This window comes from Pholis gunnellus (genome assembly GCF_910591455.1).
Source record: "Pholis gunnellus genome assembly, chromosome: 17".
NCBI lineage: Eukaryota > Metazoa > Chordata > Actinopteri > Perciformes > Pholidae > Pholis > Pholis gunnellus.
Window position 1 is genome coordinate 9731716 of NC_136544.1, and position 26896 is coordinate 9758611.

General features: G+C 43.5%; 1 protein-coding gene across 1 annotated transcript in view; it reads right to left on the reverse strand.

Moving 5' to 3' along the window:
* spop (speckle type BTB/POZ protein) overlaps window positions 1-26896 on the reverse strand; it is a gene marked incomplete at its 3' end in the record, with an annotated part of 59078 nt that overhangs the window by 20180 nt on the left and 12002 nt on the right. The window contains exons 2-5 of the mRNA XM_079177088.1: window positions 20237-20491; window positions 19419-19540; window positions 16039-16190; window positions 9166-9293 (exon numbers count right to left, since the gene is read on the reverse strand). Coding sequence (XP_079033214.1) covers window positions 9166-9293; window positions 16039-16190; window positions 19419-19540; window positions 20237-20314 — 480 coding nt within the window. The 5' untranslated portion in view covers window positions 20315-20491. The remainder of the gene's footprint in view (window positions 1-9165; window positions 9294-16038; window positions 16191-19418; window positions 19541-20236; window positions 20492-26896) is intronic.

Here is a 26896-nt window from a genome sequence, read left to right on the forward strand (position 1 = left end):
ACAGGCGTGTGTAAATTAATACATTTTTGAGACATATTTCCACAAAATCGAAAAAACACAAACTGCCAGAATGAGGGGAAAAGCTCTACCCAATCCTGCTGGCAGAGACAGGGTCCGACAGTAAGTTTCAGAAACGGCTGCTGAGTCGGCGACCAGCCATTGCCAGAATGGTTGCCGTATTTTGAATTGTTCATAATTAGAGTGATAACGGTCCCGTGTAATTACACCCCGTATTTCAATAACAAATTTAAACCACGATTAGCTAAACACATTCAATTCCATCGCGCACCTGCTGCAGCCCACTCACTATTTTTGTACATTTACTCTCTATTTATTAGCTGCTGTTGCTCCCAATGTTATGTTGAAATTACTACTCATCTTTCAATCAGTCGTGGCTGTCTCAGCATCGGGTCGACTGTCTTTGTTGATGACGGGTTATCACTAGATTTTATTTACTCCACACTTAACTTTGACTTTTTGTTTCCGGCAGAGTAAATGCAACAGCAGCACTCTCATTTGCCTATAAAGCTTCTAGACTCTGAGCATTGGATACACATGAAAACATGTTTACTACCTGCACTGTGTTTCAATTCAAACACCATATTAGTCTGTGTGATGTTGCTGCTTGGGAGGAACAAAACCAATGCATTCAACAAAATGATTTCATTTTCCTTTACAGAAGGGGAGCAGCAGTGTACTACGTCATCATCTGTTATTAAGTGGAAATTTCAAGTGTTCAAGGGTAATACTGCATATCACATATTTTATGACACAGGGAATATCTAGGACTTGACAAGGTGGGCCTGTATTAGCTGAAAAATGAAAGCAAGGATAAAGTGACCAGTAACTCCATGTATTTTCATTAAAACCAGATAAATACACACACTACAACGGCTTAATAGAAATCTGTGATCTTTAAACTTGTCCTCTGAATCCTCCCAGCGCAAAGCTCATCACCAGCTTTTTATAATGCATGACTCGCCCTCCGCTCTCCAGCCAGCCAGAGCAAACAGGCTCCATGTCACGACCCACTCTGCAGCTCTTTTTCTCCGTCTGCCTTTCCTATTCGTCTTCTCCACCCACTTTAAGATGTTATTGCCCCCCCAAAAATCAAAAACACTCAGAGCAATGACAGGATATTTGACAGACTCTGAAACAGGATTTAGAGTTAGCCGCCCTCTGGCAGCTGCAAAAGGTGACTGAACTGATTCAAACCGAGAAGAACGGCAGAATGTGATTTGTTCATGACAACATTAAACAAACATAGCCCCAAAAGTAAAAAAAACAACAATGCACTCACTCTCCTCTGAAGACAATAGCTCGAACCTCCTTTAATAAACGGCTACTCATCTGATCCAAAGGGATTATAATTGTATTTCAAGCACTTTATTCAACCTATAAGACAATTTTGCAGTCGCTGTCCTAACAAGATACTGTTTGGTCTTTTCTTTGAAGCACAATGTGTGACATGCTTTGTATTTCTGGGGCTTGTTTTTACGAAAACAGAAGAAAAACTGGGCAGATAGCCCGACATCCCGTTGGAGGAGGAAAAGAAAAGAGCGCCACATTAGAGAACATCACAAAAACCACGCAGCGCACACAACAAATCAAGTACTAAAGACAATGTAATGAGCCGCAGGCGACAGGCTGCACACTTCCAACTCCTCAGCAAGGTATCCAACTGTACGGCATGTAAACAGATACACCAGTTTCTCTTCTTTTGAAAGTAAAGCAGACCCGTTGTATGAAACTAGCCGTCGCCACCAGTAGCGGCAAGTTGGGGGCGGACTATTAACCTAAACAACTTGTTGTGCCACGGTACCGTCTGTTGAGACACAAACTTTACCTAGATTAGCACAGTTTTTAATCTTACATAATCACACCACTGTATGTACCCATTCATACGTTTCTTGTGTTGGAGCGGTCATTTCAGTCGGCTGTTTGCAGGGTCCCAGCTGTGGCCATGACACACACAGACGGGCGGGCCGGCCTGCCATTGACACAGAGGTATTTAGGTATATCTGTACAGACAGAGGCATATTTCATGCATGATTTGAAGTCAAGCTGCTGAACGAGCGTCGGGGCCTGCGCCCAGATTTACAGCCAAGCGTGCCTGGCCAACCCTGTCCTTACACATACACAGGCTTTCAGACATAGAGTTTTCACCTACACACACCTACACACACACACACACGCACACACACTCAGTTTCACCGCTGGTAGTGAGCGTGAGCCTCTGCATGTTGTCTGTAAGCACCAGCCATTTGGGTCCTTTTTGTTTCCAGGCTTTTGTTTTCTCTGCTGGAAGATGAGAGACACTAATGTGATAGCTTTGAGACTCTGAGGCCTGATCTAAAGTGCTTGAAGGTAATGTTTGGACAAAGAAAACAAATAAATAAGCAGGCAAAAGTTGCCCGTTTGTTCAATTGCTGCCGCCTTTACTCTGGGAGCTTCTGAAGGGATATAAAGGACCTGTTGATGTGGTCGCAAAGGCAGTATCAATTAAAGGATCCATTGAGGCTCAAAAATTGGTGACAACAAGCTATCACGGTAAAAATCCCATTGCAAGATAAGAAAATCAAGCTTGCACTCCGTTTGCTCATTCTCTTCCTTTGTCTCGCCGTCTCAATCAGCATTTGTATTTCGCTCTGATTAGGTCCCAGATCCCCTTTTTAAATGATCCAAATCGTCTAACCCTTTTAACCTTTTGCTCCCTGTTCTGATTAGGCAAAAACAAAACTATGTAAATATATTTTACCTCATTTCACAGGAATGACAGATTGCTTGTGTCTTCCCCTTTTTACCCAAACACAAATCTCTGTATGCATCCTTTCTCCCTCGTCCCATTCTCCCACCTCTGCCTCTTTATCCTGTTCAGAGAGCTGGTTGTGTGTGTGTGTGTGTGTGTGTGTGTGTGTGTGTGTGTGTGTGTGTGTGTGTGTGTTGCTCATCGTGCAGGGAGGGAGCAGCTGGAGCATCTGCAGTCGTCTCCTCTGACATCGGCGCGGCATATGGCAGGGCCCTGTGAAGGATGGGTGCTGTCACCCGGCAAAGTGCTTACCCACCGACAGGAGAGGAGAGCCGCACTAACACCATGAGGAAGAGGAGGAAACAGCTGAACATCAGCACCCCACTCATTTATTCTCCCACTGCCGCCCCCGCCTCAGGAGGGAGGCACTGGAGGAGCCTTAAAGAAAAGACCTCGGACCGGATAGGAGTGGCCACGTGGATGAAATATATTTCAGTAAATTGCATCAAAGATTGGCTATTTGCAGAAGATAAACCAATCGGGAAGGAAACACCGGCTCCTCTTCCAGTTAACACATGCAGGCGCTGATTTCACATCTGTATTCATCACCCTTCTGTGGGTCACACAGGAGTGCATACGCCTGGTTACCGTTCATTACATTGATATTAACTAAATATGCAAAGGCACAGCTTTTTGCCTGGTATTTTGCCTCACATGTTACAATTACCACTGTGAACAAGGAGGTACTTGTATCCCAGAAAATTACAAAAATGGTAAATATATCATATTTGATATATAAAAAATATTTTAATATCAAAATTCTTCTTTTTTATCTTCATTTAAAACTCATCTTGAAATAGAGGGGTGTAAATATACATGTAGAGACTAGAGCACATGACCCTAATGGACCCTGAAATTGTAATTAAAAATTATAATGCAGTCATTTTGATTACAAATATTAATATTGTTCAAATACACCTGAGAAAAACTGAGAATATTATTCGTAAAATGATCTTTAGCATATTAAGAGAGATGGACAGACTAGAAGAGGGAGGTGGAGATGGTGTTGATATTCATGTTAATACTGAGATAAATGCAGCTAAACACACACACACACACACACACACACACACACACACACACACACACACACACACAGTTCATTGATGGAGATTTGATGAAGTGCAAATTCAAGTTTGATGAACACAAACTACATCTGTCCACTATTTGTTTGCATTTCAGTTGTTAGATATTGTGTCTATTAATGAAAGCCCAATTTATTCCTATTAGTTTCTAATAATTGTTTTTTAGTATTCACAAGCCTTTATCTTTCCCACCACAATCTTCCTTTTGGGTCTTGTAAATCCCATCAGTGCTGTGTTTACGCCTCCTTTTCAGAGGCAGAGAATTTTCAGTCGTTAGCAGCGTGACCTCAGCAAATCCGGCAGAATACATAATCCTCCTCCGTTAACATGATCCTCCTAAGATTTGTGTGATCCTCCCCGAAATGCATATGCAATGAGTAGAGAGGTGCACCTTGCAGACATTTGCACAAAGGACGTGAACACTGCGACTCCAGTCTGCCTGGTGCGACTGATACAGTAGTTGTGTTTGGGGCAGAATGCGTTACATCTACGCCTAAAAAAACAGGCACAAAAGTCTTTGTAAATCTAGACCTTTTCCCGCCGTCTCACTTCACAGCGATGTTTACTGAACCTGAAAAAGAAAACATCTCCCCTCTCTCACATAATTTATGTCTAAATCAGCCAGATATGCAGTACTTCTAAATTTCACAAGAGCTTGCAACTTGTATGGAAGACAGTAAAATCAATCCAAATTGTAATAAAAGGCTAATATCAGTCCACACTGGCAAAACAACATATCGTTATTATCGGATCTGACAGCGATGGGGAAGAACAGGTAGGCAATTCATGTCCACAAAAAAAGGGAATGAATTCCCAAACAAGTCAGGGTGCGCTGCTTCGGTAAGGTAGTAAAGTAAAAAGGCCATTATTATAGTTTATTATAGTGGCTACATGACTAAGAACAATAGCAGTGCCTATCGACTGCATGCCGGCCGTCCTCTGGGTCAAACACTCACACACACACACACACACACACAAAGCATCCTTCAACGGCTGAATTTCAAGGATGCTACGTCATCGGCCCACGTCGAAGAACTGTTCAGATGTCGACGACTTCGTTCGCAGGATTTTCAAGGATACATGTGTGTATCCTCCCCACTCCTAAAACACCCACAATGCTGTGCGCATGATGCACTTCCTTTCCCCCAATTTGGAAAACAGGGGAAATATACTCGTAAGCTTTCAGTTATTTTAACTCAGCTGTGAACCAAAATCTTTCTTAACAAATTTGAGGACAGAAATTGTTGCTGAATCTTCACTCATATTAGATCTACAAAGCTTAATTTACAAGTGTGTTCTAACTATTGTCGCGCAGCGACAGACTTGTTCAACAAGCTATAAATAGCACCGAGGCCGGCAACTGCAGAGATAGACAGCAGGGTACAACCAGTATGTTTTCACTGTGAATGAATAAGGGTTATTTCAACCAAACCAGAGTGATTGTTGGAAGTGGAAAGAGCCAACAATGAGTTTGAATGAAGTTACAATCAGCAGGGTTCAAATACTGTGCTTTTGAGGAGAGCATTTTGTACATTCATAAAGGATATGTTGATTCATTTATTGTCAAATAGGCCCACATGTTGTGAATCTTTATACTGTTTTGAGGAAGGAAAATCAGAATTCCTACAAGAAATTGTAATGAACTGAATTATTCTAAATAAAGTTAAAAAGTTAGACCTAGCCCCGCTGTTCGGCTCATTTTCTGTAACCAGTGTAGCATACAACCATGATGGCAGGCAAGTCCGCTGCTTCAATGCTACACGGGTTACAGAAAATTAGTCGAACAAAGTCTCATGTGGCGGTAGCAATGTGCTTTAGTATTGTGTGACAAGAGTGTGAGGATGATGCATTAAGTTGTTCCACTCATTTAATCTGGCTCTCTACGCTTTCTCTACCAAAGTGAGCCCACTACAACGGTCGCAATGGCAACGGTACACATAAAAATGGCCGCCGCTCTGACCACCCTGCTACGTTAATTTGAATTGGCATGTACGTTCTACTCCTAATTTATTTCTATGGTCTGTAACAAGTATAGCGTAATAATTGATACAGTATGTTGTGTCTGTGTGGTGGCTACAGAGATTATCAAGGTTTATCCTCCATGTTGCCACAGTCGGCTGAGGAAGAGGAGCAGACGGTCTCCTCTGAGAAATAAACCAAATATGTCCTGCAGCAGAAGTTCTCCGGATCTACTTGCTCTACTTCTGGCTGACTAAAGGTGGACTGGTGTGTTTCAGCAACCAATTTAACATGACTGACAGGTAAGGTTTGCCATAAACCTCTTCTTTCCAAAACAACCCCTTCTTTTTTTCCCTTTAGTCACTCAAAACTGACTTCCAGGGTAGAAACCCTTACAGAATCAGTCCACACGACTCAAAATCAGGGCAGCACAAAGTTGTCCGTTCCGGTATTACTGTTAAAACTCTCAGAGCATCTGCATTATCTATAGCATGAAGAGCTATAGATAGCAATGTTCTGACCTCAGAGCAAGAGGTTACCTGCGGTGCTGACAGGGAAAGACAGAGGAGAGGTAAAGAGGGAGAGGATTTAACCTCTTTTACCTCTGCGTCTCATTAGAGGGGGAATGAGAAACATAAAAACATTCTCTCTGTAACTAAATCCAGTCCCCACCATCTTGGCCTATGGTTTTGTGTATCATGAATCCTGTTTTATTTTTCCTTTTTTGTCTGTTCTTCATCCCAGTTGGCTCGATGCCACCAAGTGTGCCCACTTTTCCTCAGAAGGCTTTTCCTTCAATCTCTCTCAAAAGTCTCCTTCCCCTCCTCTTTTATCTCTCTCTGTCCCTCATGCTCTCTTTTGACAGCCAACGCAGCACCTTTAATGGGAGCTATCTCCTCATTAAATACCTGCAGGTGTCTGCAGCGCTTTGGCAGGGATGGAGACACAGAGAGAGAGACAGAGAGAGAGAGAGAGAGAGAGAGAGAGAGGTGGAGACAAAGAGGGAGACAAAAAGTGAGAGAACAGTGGCTGGTGTTGTTCAGTCCCTCTCCGATGTGACATGTCGTCGGATTCCCTGTGCTACATTTGAATTACTAATGTCTCCAGAGGCAGATGAATCGAGCACAGGGACCAAGGGTCAGGAGGAGAGATTGAGCCAGTGTTCCCCTCCAACAGTGATCTGGCCTCTCCTCGTAGCCTTTCCCTCTTTGACACTCTGCTACACAGAGTAAAAGAGGTAGAAAGACAAGAGACGGAGGAGGGCAAAGAGGGAGGGAGGAAGGAAAAGCAGGGACGCTGAGCCGAGAAGGGAGACGAGGGACACAGGGGAGAGGTGAAGGTAGAGGGAGGGGGGAGAAGGAAAGTAAGAAACTGTGATGCTCAAAGTGGGAGGCAGCCAGAGATGAAAGAAAAAGGGAAAAGAGGAGGAGGAGATTGGGCTTGAATGAGAGATAAGATGGAGGGGATGAGAGAAGAGAGAAGAGGGAGCGAGCTGGGCTCCCGGGCGATGGGGCTCTCTCAGATGCAGGACGAGACCATCTGGACGAAAGCGGAGCCAGATCTCTGACGTTAAACACTGGGCTTCACTTTCACATGGAAAAAGACCAGCAGAAGAGATTCAAACACCCGTTCTGCACTTTCTTACCACCATCCACCCAAAACCCAACTCCACCGACCATCCTGCTCACATGTTGGTCGAAAACGCTACCAGACCTCCCTCTATTGGCAATCTTATCGTTTACTGCACACAACAGCCCACTTCCAGACAGCCTTGTTTCCATAAACACACACACAAACACACAATTTAGGATTTATTTTAAAATACTGCTGTCTATATATCAAGTCTCTGACTTGCTTTAAGAAACTCTGCAGACCTCTCAGGTCATCGGGGGTTGTTTTTCCTGAGGGTAAAAATAATAAAGCTATTAGGCAACACACAGTTGGAGAAAACTGCCAACGCACATGAGTAATCTGATACATAATACAAATGGTCGCTGCATTTTTCTTTTATCTACTTTCTGCCCTCATTGAATCTTTTTTTTCTTTCTGTTCTGTACACAGTTTTATCAACAGTATTCACCACATAGATTTGTGCATAAAATGTGTTTTATAAATCCGGTTTGTCTTATCTTGCCTGTTCATCAGCAGAGTTGGCCAATTACAACAGATATTAACGGGGGAGGAAGTGGCCACGGAGGACTAGAACCAGCAACCTCACTTCCTCCCCTCCAGGAGAGTGGATGCATTCAGAGTGAGGACTCTTCAAGGTAACTTTTCCCACTCTCCTCCAGCTCCTTCTCTCCAACAAACAGTCTCATCCCCAGAATTACGTCCCAACGAGACACGCCTGCACAAACACACTCACGATATAAGCATAAGATACTACAAGCGCGCACACACACACACACGCACACACACACACACATCCCACATCCCACATGGCTCTGAAGCAGCACTGCCCCTCCTACCCCTCTGTCAATAAGCCCGGTTTGGAAACACTTTAAACAGACTTGCACATTGCTCCGCAACAAAAAGGGAAAACTTCAAGACATGCTCTCCTCCATACCCGCAGGGTTAATTAGAATTGTTTTAAACAGCCACTGCCATGCTTTTTAAACATTAATGGGCACATGCATTACAACTAAGCCATTAACATATCCAGAAAGTTTAACCTCTTCTCTGCTCCCTGGCTCCGGTATGAGGAGCAGAGGGGGACGACAGAGAGGACAGTTGACCTCTGCTGCCCCCTGTGTTACAGCTGGAAAACAACAAGGGAATTTTCAATGAGGAGCAGCAGCCGGCTTTGGATCAGAGGAATCGGAGCCAAGCCACCATGCCGGCTGAATGACAATCAGCTCGTATGTTGGTGATGAGAGAGAGATGTAAACCCAGAGGCTATGTCGCACCAATAAAAACATACATTATTCACTAACAGGGACATACAATGAGCTGTAGTGTTGAATAAAAAGATACGTGAGACAGGAATTACAGTTGTGATCCCTTCTAGGCAAAAGCACCAAGACAAACAATACATTTAGATATTTCAACAACAGTCCTTATTTCTAGGTTCTATTAAAATTACATATTTTGGGGAATTACAACTAGTTCTTGTAACACAGTTTGGGTTCTAAAAGTTAATAACAGAAGTCTGTGTTTGTCTGCAATGTTGAATAATATGAATAATAATTTCGATCTCCCAATATAATCAGGTTTATGAATTTCTTTGGGAATGATTTTGAGCCAGAAAATGAAGACAGTGTGAACTCTGTGTAACAAATTGTGTGAGTTCAGATAACCAGTGGCAGCCCTTACCTCACAGAATAGTGTTAATTTGTCATCAGGCAGCAGACCGTTGGCCTCGTCCAGCAGGAAGTCCCTCCTTATGAACTTTTTGAAACCCCAGTCTTTCCCCTGGACAAAGCGGTACGCTCTCTGGCTCTCTGGAAAAAAGAAGACACATGGACAAACAAGATTATTTGGAGACTTTCACAACGTGATTAAGCTCTGCGTGTGTGCGAAAGAGAAAGTTAGTTATGAGTCACGGCCACAAGCAGCGGAGAAACAATGGCGAGAGAGGCTGGGTGCAGGAAGTATTGCCTGCAGGGAGCTTTTAACACTTCAGAAGAAAACAGAATCTCTCTCTCTCTCTCTCGCCCTCTTTCACTCACTGTATCCTCTCGCTGCCACATAAAGACGAGTGGTAAACATGAGACAGAACTGCTGCGCCTCTTTAGCCAAGAAGTGAGAAATTGCAGGGATCAAAGCAGTCCAATTATCATGTGTTTATGGAGTGCCAATTATCTCTGACAGTGGCAGGAAGGATTCTGTAACACTCGGTTGCACTACAAAGACACAGGAAAGGTGCTGGAGTTCTTGTGTGTACAATAGTCACACTGTGGGGGCGGTCACCCAACAGTCACAAATGCTCACATGCAAGGTCAAAAGATAATGACTACGGACTACGACTGCTGCGGAGATCACAGCAAATTAACGCTAATTGACGATAGAAAGGTAACAAGTAACTGCAGCTCTGTTGGAGGGATGCAACACCATTCTTTGGAGAAATTACATCATCCGCCATTTTGTTAATGAGTCGAAAATGCTTCCTCGGGGCACTGCTCTGGGATTTCTGCATGTGTTCAGCCGAGACATGCTTCAGACCGTTTCTGTGCATGGAGACATCTTTGTCCAATCCTATCAGGAGAGACGCGTAGTAACTTAAGGCTGTATATATCTGTTGTTGTGCATCCTGTCCTACAAAGGCTTAAATGGCATCAAACAGGAAAACCACTAGAAAACAATTCACTCAAGTCAAGTATTTTCCTTTCTTTGGTAGATGTCATCAGCACATGATGTTAACATGCATCTGGGTGATTGGATTGTGTTGAGAAAGGAGTAAATTCATTAAAAATAAACCAAAGATTTAATCACCAAAACCACCAGCGGAGGTTGTCTGACAAAGTGTAATAGCGATCATATCACAATATTTTTGACCAAATACCTCAATATCGATACTAGAACAATGTTGTACGGTTGACTATTGGTGCACAAAATATTTACACAGTGAGACTTTTGATAAATAATCATCTATAATGTGGATATAATGACTAAGTGGGTGAAGGCAGATACAAGAAAAGTTAGTCTGGTAAGTTCAGAAACATACATCACTTTACTGTAATTCAGCCTTTGAAACCAGGAAAAGACAAAACTTATACTATATTAGGATTATCCAAAATCTAAGTCTCTAGTCCAGATGTCTCATATCACCATATCGATACAATATCGAAGTATTGACCAGCCGTACGTTGAGATGTAGCCACAGTCTACATACAATATATCAACTCCATATATGTAAAGGAGTATTTGTGCATGAATCATACATGCAAACCTAAAAGGGAGTATTAGGAGGGTAGTGAGGTGCCTATCAGGCTGGGATTTGCAAGAGACGTCAGAATTTAATATGTACATGAGGATTATTTTAATGCAAATATTATATCAACAATGAGATAATAAAAGAAATATACAATTTGAGACAGTAAAAATGGAAAAAAAATGTGCCTGCTTGAGCTGCCTGGATGCTAACCAAAAGACACTTCACACAAGTTTAAGCCCAACTGAACCGATTTATTCACTATTTTTGAAGGCCTCCTGCTTATCATTTATGACATTTAAGACTTCTGTGGGACATGCAAACAACCTATATCCATGGGCAGTCTACAGATTCAACTCATTTGTCAATGCAAGATGATGTAAAATCATAAAAACAACCTCGGAGTCTTCTTCAGACCCGGCTAAAGGGCATGAAGTGGTAAAAGACTCCCTGAAAAGTCGACTGAAACAGGCTATAAGCTGCAAAGTCACCACATACCAAGAGGTCATCACCTCTCGTGTTCATCTGCAGTGTGTGCTGACTAACATGTGTTCAGCCCCGGCAGTTCAAACAGATTTGTCTTCAGGCTGACTCTTGCGCAGAGATCCCAACAGGAGATCTGCTGACAGATCACAGTGGGAAGCACTAAGATGAAGTGTCAATGCTGCTGTAAGATCCTGGTTCAAATCCTCTATTTGGATCTGAGGGAGCAGGCGGCCTAAGAGGGGATTGGTGGAGGAGTGCAGTGCATATGCAGTTATTCCCACCACCGCTCATGCACGCGGTCCTTCACTGTAATCCCCTGCCTCTAGAGACTGTGTACGCAACGACGCTGACAGAAATCACCATAAACACACACATGCATAAGCACGCGAGCACAAAAATTACAAGTCCTTGCATTCTGCTTTTTCACAGCACTCTACTTTATTCATTGTTCTGCCAGAGTGAATGTTTAAAAAATAAAATAAAAAAAAAGACAGATTTTTGTAGTCCAAAGATCTTTCAACCGAAGCGGAGCAGGTTTGAAAAGAAAGTGAAACTTTTGTGGCCTCGCTACACTGTACCGCTTGTGGCTGGGTAGACGCACAGTAACAGTACCTGAAGAAACTCTTTCTCTGCTGACTTTCACCCACACTTTCATGTCCTCTAAGCATGTTTGATAAGACCTAGCATGTGAGACCCAGATGAAGTCCCAAGGCACAGACTCTCCTTGTGAAGTTGTGTTATTTGGGTATGAAACAAGACTAGCAGTGATGAGTGAGGACTTCCCCAGTGGCAGTATCTAAAGCTGAACTCGGGTGTGAGGAGAGAGGGTTGGCAGGAGAGTGAGACGGGTGGGTTGGGGAAGGGGGGGGGGGGGGGGGAGCCAAGAGGAAGAGGTGAGGAGAGGTGAGAGGGAGTGTTAAAAGAAGCTCCACTAGACTAAGGGGAAAAGGAGAGGGAGGTGTGACTTCTTCGGTGTGTACCCTTGACAGTGAGGTGCCTGAGTGTGTGTGTGTATGTGTGAATTTGCACATGCATACAAGCACTGATGATGAGAGTGCGTGTGTGTGTGTGTGTGTGTGTGTGTGTGTGTGTGTGTGTGCTGAGCTCAGCTAATGTCATGCTGCCATTTTCTAGTGGGGCATCAGAAAGCGGCACTGGCAGAGAATCAACTGCAGGTCAGATGGCTGGTTGCTTACTCTTTCAGTGAGTTGGCCAAGGTGGAGGCAGCACACCCACTCTGCCAGAATACCAAACAGAGCAGGACAGTGGCGGAGGGGGTCAACCGAGACATCCAATGGGGAAAGTGTGAGCGGTGGAAAAAGACTGGTAGAAAGATGAACAAGTGCGGACAGGAGGTTGCGTTTTGCGTCACGGCACACTTGATAGTTATTATGGAATTTGTGTGAAAAACCCCCGCTTACAAGGCAGACATGTACCTTGTAGGACATGATGCGCTGTGATAATACTCCCGCATTCGAAGGGTGAAGTTTCTCACCCTTCCAAAAAAAAAATACTGAAGGTGATGGAGAAGGTGATGAATGAAAAATGGAGGTCTGAGCTGGAGAGCGTGATGTTTAAGTGAGCGGGGGCATCCATATTCAGGCAGAGGGCTCAGGGGCACGGTTGGCACACAGAGCGAGAAGGTCGCCAGAAGACGAGCCGGCGTGTTGGAAAATAACAGACGACGACAGAGCAGCCAGAGTCGACGTCTCTCCCCGTGTCTGCCGCTCTTCTGGCCTTCTCTTTCACACGTTCAACTTTAGCAAAAATAAATCCCTACACTAGCCACTGCTCACAACCACGGGACAGACCATACGCTCACAACCACTTCCCAATCTCTCGAAACATATTGAGGTGAAAGGGCAATTAGCACAATCCGTTAACTGAGCAGTTTATACGTGTGTGTATTCATCTCACCAGTAACAGAGTTTAAAAAATCTGATTCAAAACGGAATTCCCTCTGCACACGGATTAACGCTCCGTAAAGCAGACAGATGCACATATAAACATGACATGCAGTCTTTTCCCAGAAGGAAATCTAATCTCTATTGAAGACTGAGCTCTATAAACTAGTGTCAGCACAAACATGTCTATTGACATCCTTTCTACCGATGCCAATACCATCTGATTATGTCAAGACTGACCAATAGCTTCTCCTCCATTAGCCGTGCTCCACTCACCCACACAGAATGCCTGATCACCTCCATCAGTTACTGAGGGCAACAGACTCTGACAAGCTCACACACACAGGGCTTCAATTAACTGAAGAAATAAAATAAAATACAAACACACTGCTACAAAATACAGAAGCAGCCCACAGCCACTCGACTCCGCACACATAAGCTCACTTAGCCTTTGGCTACAAAACAACAATACCATTGTCCGTAGGGGAGACTTAACAAGGAGACTATTTGAATACAAAACAGCTTGCGGCAGAGGATGAGAACTTTCCATCTCTCCTCTCTCCCGAGTTGTCAGAACAGGAGTCTGCAGGATGATTTTCTCTGGCGAAAGGAGGAGGAGACAAGTTACAACCCAACCAGCAGCCTCGGAGGAGAGAACCAGCACATTAAGCCAGGGAGAGAAATGATGCGGCCAAGTCGAGACTACAGGAGTACAGTGTGGGGAGGGGGGTGGGGGGTCTACCGCTGTTGCCTGAATCTATCTCCATTAGCAAGTAGGGACCATCAGAGGATTCAGACACAGACACACTCTCTAGTGGTGGGGGCTCCAGGGCTGACTGATGCGGATGTGGTGTTTCATCAGATAATGTCAAGCTTTCCAGTCAAAATTTGCCATCGTAGTACAGCCTTCAAATCCTGGAATGTGTTCATCCCTCCTCCTTTAAGCACTGCAGGAATGCTTTAATTCTCAATATGCACACGCCAGTCGAGGCAAATCAAAATGTATGCCCGCTCAGAGACCGGGGAGAAATTACACAATGAGTGTATGGCCAATGCTTTTGCATTAGTGACAGAGATTGGCTTGTGAGTGAGAGTTTGCATTCGTCCAAAAGCTTCAAAAGACAGAAATTCAATCCGACACGTCGTACACAATCTTCAGCTCCTCAGTTGAATTTAGAATTTTCCGTTCCTTGAGTAGGATTTTGTCATTTGCCTTCGATGGCAATGTTGTCTGCTTTATTTCAATACAGTGTACTCACTATACATTCCTTTCATCGCTGATTATCCACTAATTCCTCTAACTAACTGCTCCAGTACCCATAAAGTACTAACCTAGCCCTAATATTTTACCAGAAATTGTCTCGACAGGGACCAAGTGTATAAAAAGGCCAAACCGTCACATAAACAGTCCACAGCCACCCAGCGTTCTTAATTAAGGTACTTTGTTTTTATTTGGACTTTTTTGCTAGAGGCCTGGATTAAATTGGATTCTAAATGATCCAGAACCGATAGAGCAATCTTTACTGCCATATTCGTAGACGGAGCGCTCACTTAACTGTCACAAATATGGTGGCAGTTGGGTAATTTTCTCCTGTGACACGGCGAGCGAAGATGAGGGCCCAGGTCTCCCCAGGGGGATTGTGGGAAGATTGGAGGAGGGCATATGGCAAGAATGGGATGGGGCGTGCACCATAGAGCACACCATTTATAGGCGAAAGCCCCTTGAGACACAAAAGAGAGGAGCGAAGGAAAATGAGATCCTCTTCACTTCACTCGGTATTCTTCGCATTCCGGCTTTTCTGGGGGTCATTTAAGAGAGCGGTGCTCACGAAATGGCCAAGCAGTGAAGTCACACGCCTAAAATATCTGTTTATTACTCACACCACAGGCAAATCCTCTCCACATGACCACGTAGCCACCAGCATACAGTATAATAGCCAGGAGAGAAAGCTTTAACGACGATAACCGCAGTAGGTTCACTTTTCTTTAGCCTGTGGTAATCAAACATTACAGAGCAGATGTGGAATAAAAAAAAAGGATAAAAGACAAAGAAAGTGATATTGTGAATGGGAGAGAGAGGAGAGAGAGGTCTCAGAGAGCAAATGAGGGACTGAAAGAGGGGGTGTCAAGTTCACATGGGGGAATGTTTCTCAGCAGGAGTAATGATTTCCCTTTCTACACAACCTGCACCGCAGGGGGTTGTACACAGTTTCACTGCACACGCCTCCGATTTAAACACACTTCCGCCGCCTCCCACCTCTTCTCTCCCCTCCCTTGCCTCCCACCCGAACCAGCTTCCCTCCTCCACGCTTCCTGTGCCGCATGCTGCAGGGCACTGGTAGGGAGGGAGGCAGCCAGAAAGCCTGATAACCAGGAAGCGGTCACATCTGGCCCTCGCTAATTCAATTCCACACAAGTTTGCTTTTCCTCCCCATAACATAACCTAATTAAAAAAAAAAAAAAGCAGGAATTGGAGGCACACTCATTTCCAATTCATCAACGGGGAGAGAGGCGGACGAAGACTTCTAAAAAGGTTGGGTCTTTTTTAATTAAAATCAAAATTGCTCCACACCACTTTGAATTATATATTTACTCAAAATGAAACCAACTGGCAGTGATTACATAAGCCCATATGGGTATCAATACCTCACATTATTAGACACACTCGGAGTATTAGACACACTCCTCACCTCCTGCATTTGCAAGTTTCCGTGCCCCAAAGACACAGGTGTGGCAGGACTTTTTAATTTTGAACCTCTCAAACTTTAAGATATCCTCAGTTTTCTGCCAAACATGCTTATATGCCGGCTGGGCCTAAATTGTATTTTCAGTTAGTAAGTTAAAATTATACAAGTGGTGGACAATGAAAGAAACTGAAGACTTGTGTTCCACAAGTCAGTATCAGTTGTTTTCGGTCACACTTACCCATGGCTTTGGTCTCGTCTCCCTTGGCGTTGAGGATAGAAAACTTAAACTTGGCACGCACTTCACTTTTTGGGCAGCTGACTAAGAGCAAGTAAAGTGAAAGATAGTCTTTACTCTCCTCATCCAGACCTTTAGGGTTCACACGCAAACACCTGGAGGCAGGAAAAGAAATAAACATACAGATCAGAAAGACAAAGCTAAGAGGTGAAGTGATGCTGGAATTATTTGTGTGTTTGTATGCAATAATAGTATCAGTTTCTATCCGTAATGGCACTCTGGCTTGATTCTGTAAAGACCGTTGAAATTGTGCCATCCTTGGCTTCACAATCACATCTATTGATTTCATCCACAACCCTTCACTTGGGCCAAAGTGATGGTTTGATGGTATTGATTGTGCAGTACACACTTCTGTTTATAGCATGAAACCATGTCAGATAATCATTATATCTGTTTAAGTGAATTGGAAAGACGGCACAAAACAAGGAGTTATTTAAAAAAAAGCTGGAATCAAAACTCTATTCACTCCATAATGAAAAGCTTCCAGTTTCACAGAGGTTTATACTGAGCTAAAACACGGTGGGCCAAAGAGCCCGAGCCTTTCCAACACAAACACAGCAACATAAACATGAATGCCAATGGTTCAATATCAAACAGCAGTAAACTGGCAAAAAGCTGAATACTTCACAAGCCTCCACAGGAAAGAAGGTCACACCTCTACTGCAATACTGGTGCTGTATCAATATAAATCTGTACTGTACAGTAGAAGTATCAATATGGTATTGAACCTAAAACCATAACACATCAGGAATTATTGACAGGATGTTCCTAAATCTACTAGATCCAACGTTCCAAACAGAAATATGTGTGCGATATTTAAAATATATGCCATGTTCAGTACATCGACGCTACGGGTGAGTCAGTCTTTTTATATTTATGTAGAGCTGTTTTAAAAAAAGAATCCATGTGCGTGGTAACATATGGGTTGTTTGTTGCACAGGCTGCTTTATCGTTTTAGAACAGTAACCTGAACATGGCCATGTGAACTATGAACATGTGAAGCATCTGGAAGCTGTGATTCTGATTCACCATTCGAAGGCTTGTACTTGTCACACTTTATGTAACACAGTAACAATCTTTATGCGATTGAGCTCTCAGCAAGAAAAAAAAATAATATCTCTACATATATTCTGTGATGTATGATTCATTTAGTAGGCAAGTGCCATATTACTACTACTCCCCGACCCCGATAAAAAACGATTGCATGATGAAAGAAAAATGGCATTGACTGAACATTTTTCATACTGGCAATATACTGACAAATGTCCATTCCATTGTTTTTTTCTGCATTGTGGATTACATATCCTACATTATTGGCAAGCTCTTGAACTCATCAGTGTTAAGGCCTTTACACACACCAGGGGCATGACAATGGAACGACACAAAAACACAAAATACTCACCTGCAAATATATTTAGCAGCAAAGCTATTCATACTGGCAGAGACTGAAATTGTGATAGTTGTGACACTTTGTCAATAAAAGGTTTGAATACATTTGACTAACTATCGGGATCCTATTGACCCAGAGCAGCAGTCTGGCAGAGCAGTCTGTCTGAGTTTTGTTGTGTAGTCTAAGCTACTGTCAGCTATTTTATTGAGTTTGCTTTTAGCAAAATGCTCTGAGTGAATCTGAGTTCCCTCTGGTAAACTGTTTATATGTCTAGGGCTTTTATTGTGAAAGGTAAAAAAAAAAGTAAACGATTCTGGGGTGCGCTTCCTTTGTCAAACTTGAAAGTAATTAAGTAATTAAGTTTGCCATCTTGGTTCTGACTACAGAGTCTCTGTGTTGTACGTTTGGAATGTGTCCGTTCTGCACAACAGGATTGGTTGATGCCTTTATTAGCTCAGAAAAATATACCTTGTTCCCAAAAATAATTTTATTTGGAAGTGCTTGTGACAAAAACAACTGTTATATGTTAATATGTTGATGTGCAAATGAATAGCACAAAAATACATATTTTTCCTCTTAAATGTACTGCTATTCATCAATTTAGATAGTTGTAGTTTTGGTGTGAGTGGCGTAGTTTGGGAGATATTGGTAATAGAGATGGACTATATGGCACTCAAAGTGGCAAAGAAATATATTTGAAAAACTCAACAGCAATGTCTCTTTCCAGAAATCATGACCTAGTTTATCAAAATGATAATCCTCAGACCTTGTTTTTGAGCAGTTAAAACAGATTTTGGGGCGAACTGTCCCTTTAAGTCTCTTCATTGTTGTTACCGTTACAATTTGGGCTCTCTCATGCTGTAATGCCTAAAGGTGTGGGGCTGACCCGCAGTACACTCTGGATCTCATTTCTCTAACAAGCGTCTGTGAGACCATCGGAGAAATAAGCAATAATGCTCCTGACAGTGAGGTATGATACAGATGGCTGGAAAAGCTGTTCACTCAGATGAGATGAAAAAGCAGGAGGATTGTCTTGGTTAGGCACTTACGGGAAGAGGTGGACTAATGGGACAATGTCCAAAAACAACTTAGGTTGACGTGGTATTTGAAAAAAAGCCTGGGTTTTCTCTGAAAATGCCCATCTCCATTTATTTAGTAATTTAAACACGTGCCTTGCCAATCCCAGACCCACTGTTGTCTGTTATTTTACCCGAGGCTACAGTCATTACTTTCAGGTTCCAGCCATGTTTATGTGTGAGATACAGAATCTGTTTCCCTACTCTCCGGAATCTTCCGTGAACATGACACAATGTCATTTTCTTTTCACTGTTCAATATCCAAATCTGTCTCTCTGGCCTACTGTATACCTAATAATGTAAATCTGTTGTCATAAGCAGAAGTTCACGTTACTACAGCCATCATCAGTCCATTGGAGACCAGATCTCAGTGGAGGTTCTTCATCCCAGCCACGTCATGCAGCTCCTCCAGGGGAATCCTGGGGTTTTCTCGCCACTGCGGTTGTCAGCAAATTCCTTCCACATATGAATACTGAACTGGCTATACATTTACTTAATATATAACACATGAACATTCATCCTGGTATCATAGTTTTATCTTTTACCCTGAGCCCATAACAAAGTGAGAAAGTGAAGGTGCAGTCAGACTAAATTCAAGCCTGAGAAAGTGCTATAAAAATTATTATTCCAAACACATGTGTCGTTAAACATCAGTGGAGATACAGACTAGATGAAGGCACACTCGATGCCACTGAAGCAGGCGAGTGGGTGCTTTAATCTCTTGAAAACAATGTTGTACCTCTCAAAGATGTAATAATTGGACAGCGCTTGGGAGGGTTGTCGGAGAAAACGTTCTCCGACAACCCTCTTAGAGCAGTATCAATATCTGATGGCTATGACGACCGGCCTTCACCAACCATTTGAGTTTGTCGTTGGCTCCAGAGGAGAAAGTGGAGCTTTTGATGACTTCCCCCATCTCCTCGCGACAGAAGCTGAAGTTGTTGATGGTCCACATGTAGGAGAACCTCACCACTTTGATCCGAGCGGAAAAAGGCACAGAAAGAGCTGAAGCTGGACCTATTTCTTTATATATTTATCTCTTCTACGTGGGTAAGTGGTGCTTGGTCAGCCTGGACTTCAAAACCGCACATCAAAACTGCCTTTCATCTTAATAAACACTGACAACAAACGGAGTGAAAGAAGAAAGGATATTGTAAGAGCAACAACAGAAAAAAAAAAAGAAAAATTGCAAGAGGAGATGAAAAAACAGACATCATCAATGACATACATTATTTGCCTTGGCTCTTAACAGAAAAGTGATGTCTGAACTAGCAAAGCCTGTACTGCAACGGCTGAAACAAACACAATGTTACAGTATAGGTGTACTCCTTAAACAAAGACTAAGATGACACCAGTTTTTGTGGGAAACAAAGAAAGCTTATAATATCAAGTCAGGAAAACACAGTTACTGGATAAAATCCAGACACGATTCTTCCATTTAACTGCTCATTGACCAGTCACATAAAATATGATGCTTTAAAGATGCTTGATAAACAGGCTTACTTTCAAATGTAATACCCACGTCCACAGAGCAAAGAATATACAACTCGCACACAGTCAGCTACTTTTAACATTATGCAAAGAGTTGACAGAACACAGAAAGAAATTGTGTGAGTGATGCTCTCCGTGCAACAATGTGTTCTTTTTTCATGCTGAGGAAAACGTCCTTCCTCACCTGCGTATAACACCAGCTCTCAGCCACAGGACCGCTGGACATTTCCGCCGGGGGAGGGGGGCTTGTGGCTCTGGACATTGCCAGCCTTGATGCGGAGATGACCTGAATGGGGCCGGAGCACCAGCCAGGTGTGCGCGGGGAGAGATAAGGGCCAATAATCAGTCAAGCTGGCCGCCTCTTAAAACAACACCTGCCGCGCGGAGAGCTGAATCAGGCGCAGCGGGACGTCCAGACTCCAAAATAGCTACGGGCGCTCTGTAGGGACACAAAAACACAGTCATTAAAATAGCTTTAAACTAGTGAGGCACATTGTTAAGAAAAGATGTGACCTTGCAGGAGTGTGTAGATGTCTGTGTTTGAGCATGTCAGAGCATTTGCTAATTGAATGGATAGTCTAATTGAGCAATATTTCCTAGTGAGTAGGACATAAGAGGTTGGAATTCATTTGGTTTCAAGGAGGCTTCAGCATTCGGAGCGCAGCGGCAGCGTGAGCTCTGCTTCGCTGGGGAAAGCCTGCCTTTATCTGCGCGTGGTTTCGTCTTTGTTTTGCTTTGAGAGGAGCGGGGCGCTGCGCCAGCCAACTGATTCCAGCCAGGCTGCACCCGTCCACCGCGGCTCTAAGTGAAGTGCAAGACTTTCATCTCGAGCTGCCAGTCTGCACTCACACACAAACACAACACACACACACACACACAAGGTCATAAAAGACTTTCAAAAGTCAGTGCTGGCTAAGAAAGGTCAAAGTTGTTTTTAAAGGATGCGCGATCAGGATTTGTTTATATTCTTAAGTGCTGCGACTGAGATTTTCACTGCAATTGCCACATTGAAATTGGCATAGGGAAACTTCCTCATTATTTTTCATCTAATTTTAGCTCCTTTCGTACACTAGCAGCCTCATGGGATTAAAAATCTTGTTGGAAAAAAGAAAAGAGAGAAAAAAGGACAGTTTGGTTTGAAAGCTTCATTTCTCTAAATCTCTCATTTCCGCTGGTTTCATGTTCCGCTCCTCTCAAGTTCTTCTCCACATATTTAATACCTAAGTCGACACCAGGTCTCAGGATCTGGCTGCACTGAACCTGTGCATCCCTCCCCCTGATCTCCTGCCAAAGAAACCCTTCGACGCTGCTGCTTAATTAGTGGCTGATTGAAAGAGAAGTTCAGGACCTGAGAAAACTTCGCAGAAACCGAGTATCAGACCGAGAGCGCTGAGAGATAGAGCGAGAAACAAGAGAACGGGTGAGAAGTGAGAGACTTCTGTCTGTGCGAGTGGATTGCAGAGGGGAGAGGCAACCTCAACAGCTCCACTCTCAGACACGACTTAATTAATGTTTAGAGATAACGCCCGCATCTTATCTTCCTCCATCCAGTGCACCCGCCCTTTTCTTCTTTTGTGCTATTTGTATCTGATGAAAAACACTGGTGGCATTTTCGCTCAGTAAAACAATAAAATATTAATCACAAAAGTTGGGAGAACAAGGCGGCACTGATTTGCAATTTAAATTACCTGAGACTTCCTGGCAATTAATTATAGTCCATATGAGTGAGTGAGGGCGTACACGCGGATGTTCGCACGTGTTTCTGCGTGTGTTTCTGTGTGTGTGTGTGTGTGTGATCATTTGCGCTTTATTTCACAGCATATCTGAAGCACAATTTACCAAGTGCTTTTCTTGTATCCTGTCTCTTAAAGAGCAACAGGAACGGCAAGTAATCACAGGGAATCAATTTAAGAAAACATGACAACACTGGCAGCACTGCTAACAGCCTCACAGCTTTCTAAATAGACACAGATGACACTTTACCAGAATAAAGCTAAGGATGGGTTTTAGGTTTTTTCCCCATCCTTTTCACGACAAACATCAAGAGCAGAGCGGCAGGAGGAGAGCAGCAATAACAACTCTGAGAGATGGAGAAGTGCGCTAATCATAGGACTCCCTCTGAAGAAATGTCTTCAGACTGTTCATTTGTCATGGGAATCAGACGATGACAGCGTGAATGGGAAGAATGACTAATAGGTGATAATGCGCACAGCATAGGGAAAATAAATATTGGCACATTACAGTGTATGGCAGGGAGAGATTTACAAAAGACGGTCTTCCTCCAAAGGCAATTAAGAGACAAAGTAAGGCAGTAATGGCGGTACTGTGCTTCAGATAAGGGAGTTTGTTGCTGCTCCTTTGGCTCCATCAGCACCTCGTAGGCTGGATAAAAAGCAGTGGAAATAAGGGTGAGGGTGCTTAGAGAGAGCGATGCAGAAAGAGAGCAAACTAGTTCAGCTTCTGCAGCGTACACATCTTTATCTTTTCTCTGGCAAATACAGCAAACTAAAAAAAGAGACAGCTTACATTATTGCATACATGCATACAAAGGCCCTACAGTGAATAACTGTGAAGGTAATGTTCAGTTCTGGGATTCAACACCTCAGTTTCAGAGGGCTGAATTACAACTATAACTATAACAGAGGGTGTACTTTAACTCAAGTCTAAATGAGAGATTGGACGTTATGAGCTTCACAAAGACAGTATTAACTGCCGGGCTGTACCGAATGTCTTTTTTTCCTTTATTATTCAAAGCTTCTTTTGAGGTTTTCAAACAAAGCTTAAAATCTCTGTCGTCACAATTTATGATGTCATCAAATAAAATCCTCGATTTGAATTTAGTAAATCATTGGACTAAATGAGTAAACTTTCTTTAATGTATATAAACGATATATAGCTGTGTACGTGCTTAGTCTATAAAATGCCCCCAAAAAAACAAATAAAGATTTAAAAATGTTATAAAACACTTCAGAAGATGGAACCACAGACTTTTTGCCAGATAAATTACAACAATATCATGGATGTGTATTTTAAATTATCAAAAGATGTTGGCACTTCATCACACCAACCAAAACTCATTTTCATGATAACACATTATCTTTCACAAAGAATATAAAACACTGGATTCAAACACCGTTGCTTTGACAGCACTTTGATGAAGTTCCATAAAATCATGAGGAAAACTAATTGTGCGTGTGTGTGTGTGTGTGTGTGTGTATGTGTGTGTGTGTGTTCCGTATGCACAATGCAGCAAATGTGTGAGCAAGTAGAGAGAGACAGGGCGGGTATGGGCCACCTCCATCCATCCCACATCCTCATCCCATGCCTGTTTTTCAGAGAGGGGAGCCCAGATGAGGAGAGTGAGACCTGGAGCCCATTTATATTCATTACAGAGAGACAGTCTGCTCTCCCTCTGCCAGTCCAGCCGCCATCTCTCTCCATCTCTCTGTCACACACCTCAACACGCCAGGGAGGAGAGTCTGACAAACCAACAGACAGATAGATTCAACTTCCTCGGTATAAACGAGCTAAGCGAGCTGGTGCCGCCCGCAACCGCACGAGAGGCGGAGCTCGCCGGCTGCCCGGACCGTTACGGCCACGCTACACACACACACACACACACACACACACACACACACACACACACACACACACACACACACACTAACCACATCACAAGCTCACGTTACACCACGAGCAACACATGATGCTCTGCCCGTGGTGTAATAAAGCTTTGTGCCGTGATATTAACTCCATCTGTAAATTAAACATGGTGAGAGCATATATTTCTGCACATATGCTACCTCCATCTGCAAATCTGATAATGTGAACAGCTTACAATGCATATTTACACTCGAGGACACATTTGTGTTCATTTGTTTCTCCATCTGTGCTCGCGACAATCTGAATGACATGTCGTCTGCACATCCACACCAACCTGGAGGTCTGTCTGTGCTTTCAATATAGTCAGATTGTCATCATTAATTCTATCTTTAGTATCTTTAGTGAAAACAAATTACCAGCACTTAGCTTAATGATTATATTTAAATTCACTATGAGGAACGTTGGAATGAAGGGAGGCACAGGAGAAACAGGACTGAGCGGAGCAAACTGTCAGACAATGCTTCAGTCAAAGTTGAAGTTTTTCTAAAAAGGACTATGTGCTATGACACACTACCACTGTTGTCTACAGAGACCGACACTATCAACACAAAGCTACAGTTCCTCCTATTAGCTTCTGCTGGGTAGCTTGTGAATTTCCCCTGGGGATCCATTACGTCTTATCTGAACCTATAATTACACATCATCGTGTATTTGTTGAATATATTTTGCTTTATTAACCTGAATAAAATAAATGATCAGATGTAGCGGAGTAGAAGTATAAGGTAGCAGAACATGGAGATACTTAAGTAAAGTAAAAATACTTTAAATGTGTACTCAAGTCTAGTACTTGAGTAAATGTACTGAGCTACTTTCCACCACTGGATGCTGGTAACGACGATGATAAGCCCCGCCGTTTTATCAATGGATTTGTATGAAATAGTTATGTTTATCCCCAAAATCCCTCAGTATGACCATATGGCAGGGACTTCAGGCGACCAGGCCTGCTGTGAAATAGGAGGTGAAGAGTGACAGAACAGAGAGATGGAAAGCCTTCTGGACTTCATTACAGCTACCGCTGACACTCTCAAAAAGAGAAAATAAAATGATGGAAGAAAAAAAAACTACACTCGACATGCAAGCACTTACACAAATAACATGTCGCCATTCTAAATTCCCTTTAACTTGCAAATTGAAAAAGACACAAATACAGGGAACTTCCCATTAGCCTCTCCCTCAGGGACCTGCTTCCTGCTGGGAGGAGAAGACGACGGGTGGCACTGTGCAGAGGCACCGCCACCAGGTGGACAGGGGGGTGGAGCTGTGCGATTTGGCTGCCGGAGAAAAGGAAGGGGTCGCAGCGGGGGGTCCTGGAGTGTTTAGAGGGTCACCTTGTGCGACAATAGGCAGCGAGCGAAACAGCAAGGTACAGAGACGGGTTGCAGGGTTTAGAGGGACAGACTACAAAGACTGAAAAACATGCCAAAAAGCTAAAGGCGAAGTGACAGAGTGTTGCAGCTTTGAGCGTATGCGTGACGCATTTCTGAACGGAAATCAAAACGCCCACATGCTAGCTCACTTTTCCAACTGCTTAGAGTCAACCCTGTGCCACACTAAAACTACCCTCTTTCCTCCAGCTCATGTGAGACACCTGACAGCGGGTTAATGAAGCCTGTTTGTTATAAAAAGGTCAGATAGCATTAAAAGTTCCAAAAGAAGCTTACAGGGAACGTGTGCAGACGCATCCGGGGGATCAGCAAGACTGATCAAGTAAAGTTAGCTGACTCCCATTTCTAAAAAAAAAAAAGAATCATACACGGCTGGAGGCAAATAAGCACACACACACACACACACACACACACACACACACACACACACACACACACACACACACACACACACACACACACACACACACACACACACACACACACACACACACAGGGACCATGTGACGGAAGCGATTCCAACTCTCAGTTATGAGGGATTCAGGAGTTCTGGCAGCAGACATGAGAGAAGAGAGCAGCGCCGTGGTGTCTCTGATATCAGTGGCAAGAAAACCAGACTATATGAGGAGCTGCGGCAGGTGAGACTAGCCAGCAAAATATGCATCGGGAAAAAGAGACGTTCCTCTCAGGTGTGGGGCGAAAGAAATACACGTGTGAGAGAACAAGGCTGGACGTGGAGCATGTCTGAAAACATGTCTGCTGTGAAACAGCGTCCGTCCATCTAGCCCGAGGCACTGCTGGAAGCCCTGACACTCACTCAGAGGAGGGAAAAACAGGGATAAGAGAACGCGGGGAACAGTGGGCCCACACGCATGACCGGGCCGAGCGTGAACTCTGCGGCGGGTCGGGAGGGAGACACTGGAGTGTGTCGGATCCGGGGGCCGCAGGAGGTGTGATGGATTAAGAGGCGCTGCCAGAGACAGAGGCCCCCCCCCACCGTGTGGCAACCCCCAGTGAAACAACATCACCATCCCTCTCCATATCACTGATGGTCTCTTCTCTCTTTCTCTCTCTCTCTCCCTTTTTAAACCATCAACTAAACCCCCGTTTTCTCTGCTTCTCTTAAACCCAGTGATGATTGCTATAAAACCAGGCAACCATGCCTGCACCACACGTCTTCCGTATTGCTTTAGTCCCACTTTTTGATCACATTTCTTACCTTTGAACATGCAAAATTCAGAAATGAATGTGTTTGCGCAGCTAAGATAACGTAAAAATTGCCATAAGGCGTCTCGCATCAAGAAAGTGAGACAGCTGAGCCCAAATCATTAGTGTTAATATCCTAGCTGCACTTCACAGCATTAAGTATACCTATCACCACCGTGGTAATACTCATTAACTGAATTATGGTGTCACCTTTAGAGAGAAGCAGTCATTGCATTGAGGAATCGGACTACATTTCTTTCCCACACAGGGGCAAACATCTCTCTACCTTTTTGCTTATTCAAACATGCGTGCCACACAGGGAACGGTGCAATCGTCAAACCTTGGTGACATGAGAGAAACAAGTCTCAGCTCTCACACTACATCATCATTCATCCTTTGATATAATCGATGGCCTACAGAGGCTAGAAGCTGTCCCAGCCCGAGGTAATTCAAGAGTTGAAAAAGACACAGAGGAGAGCATTTCGCCATCATCCTTTCTTCTCACTCTCCATCTCCATCCCCTCTGATTGTGATTTTCCCCAAACCTCTGCTTCGCTCCGTTGCTGTGTTTCAGTATTAAGCTCCAGAAA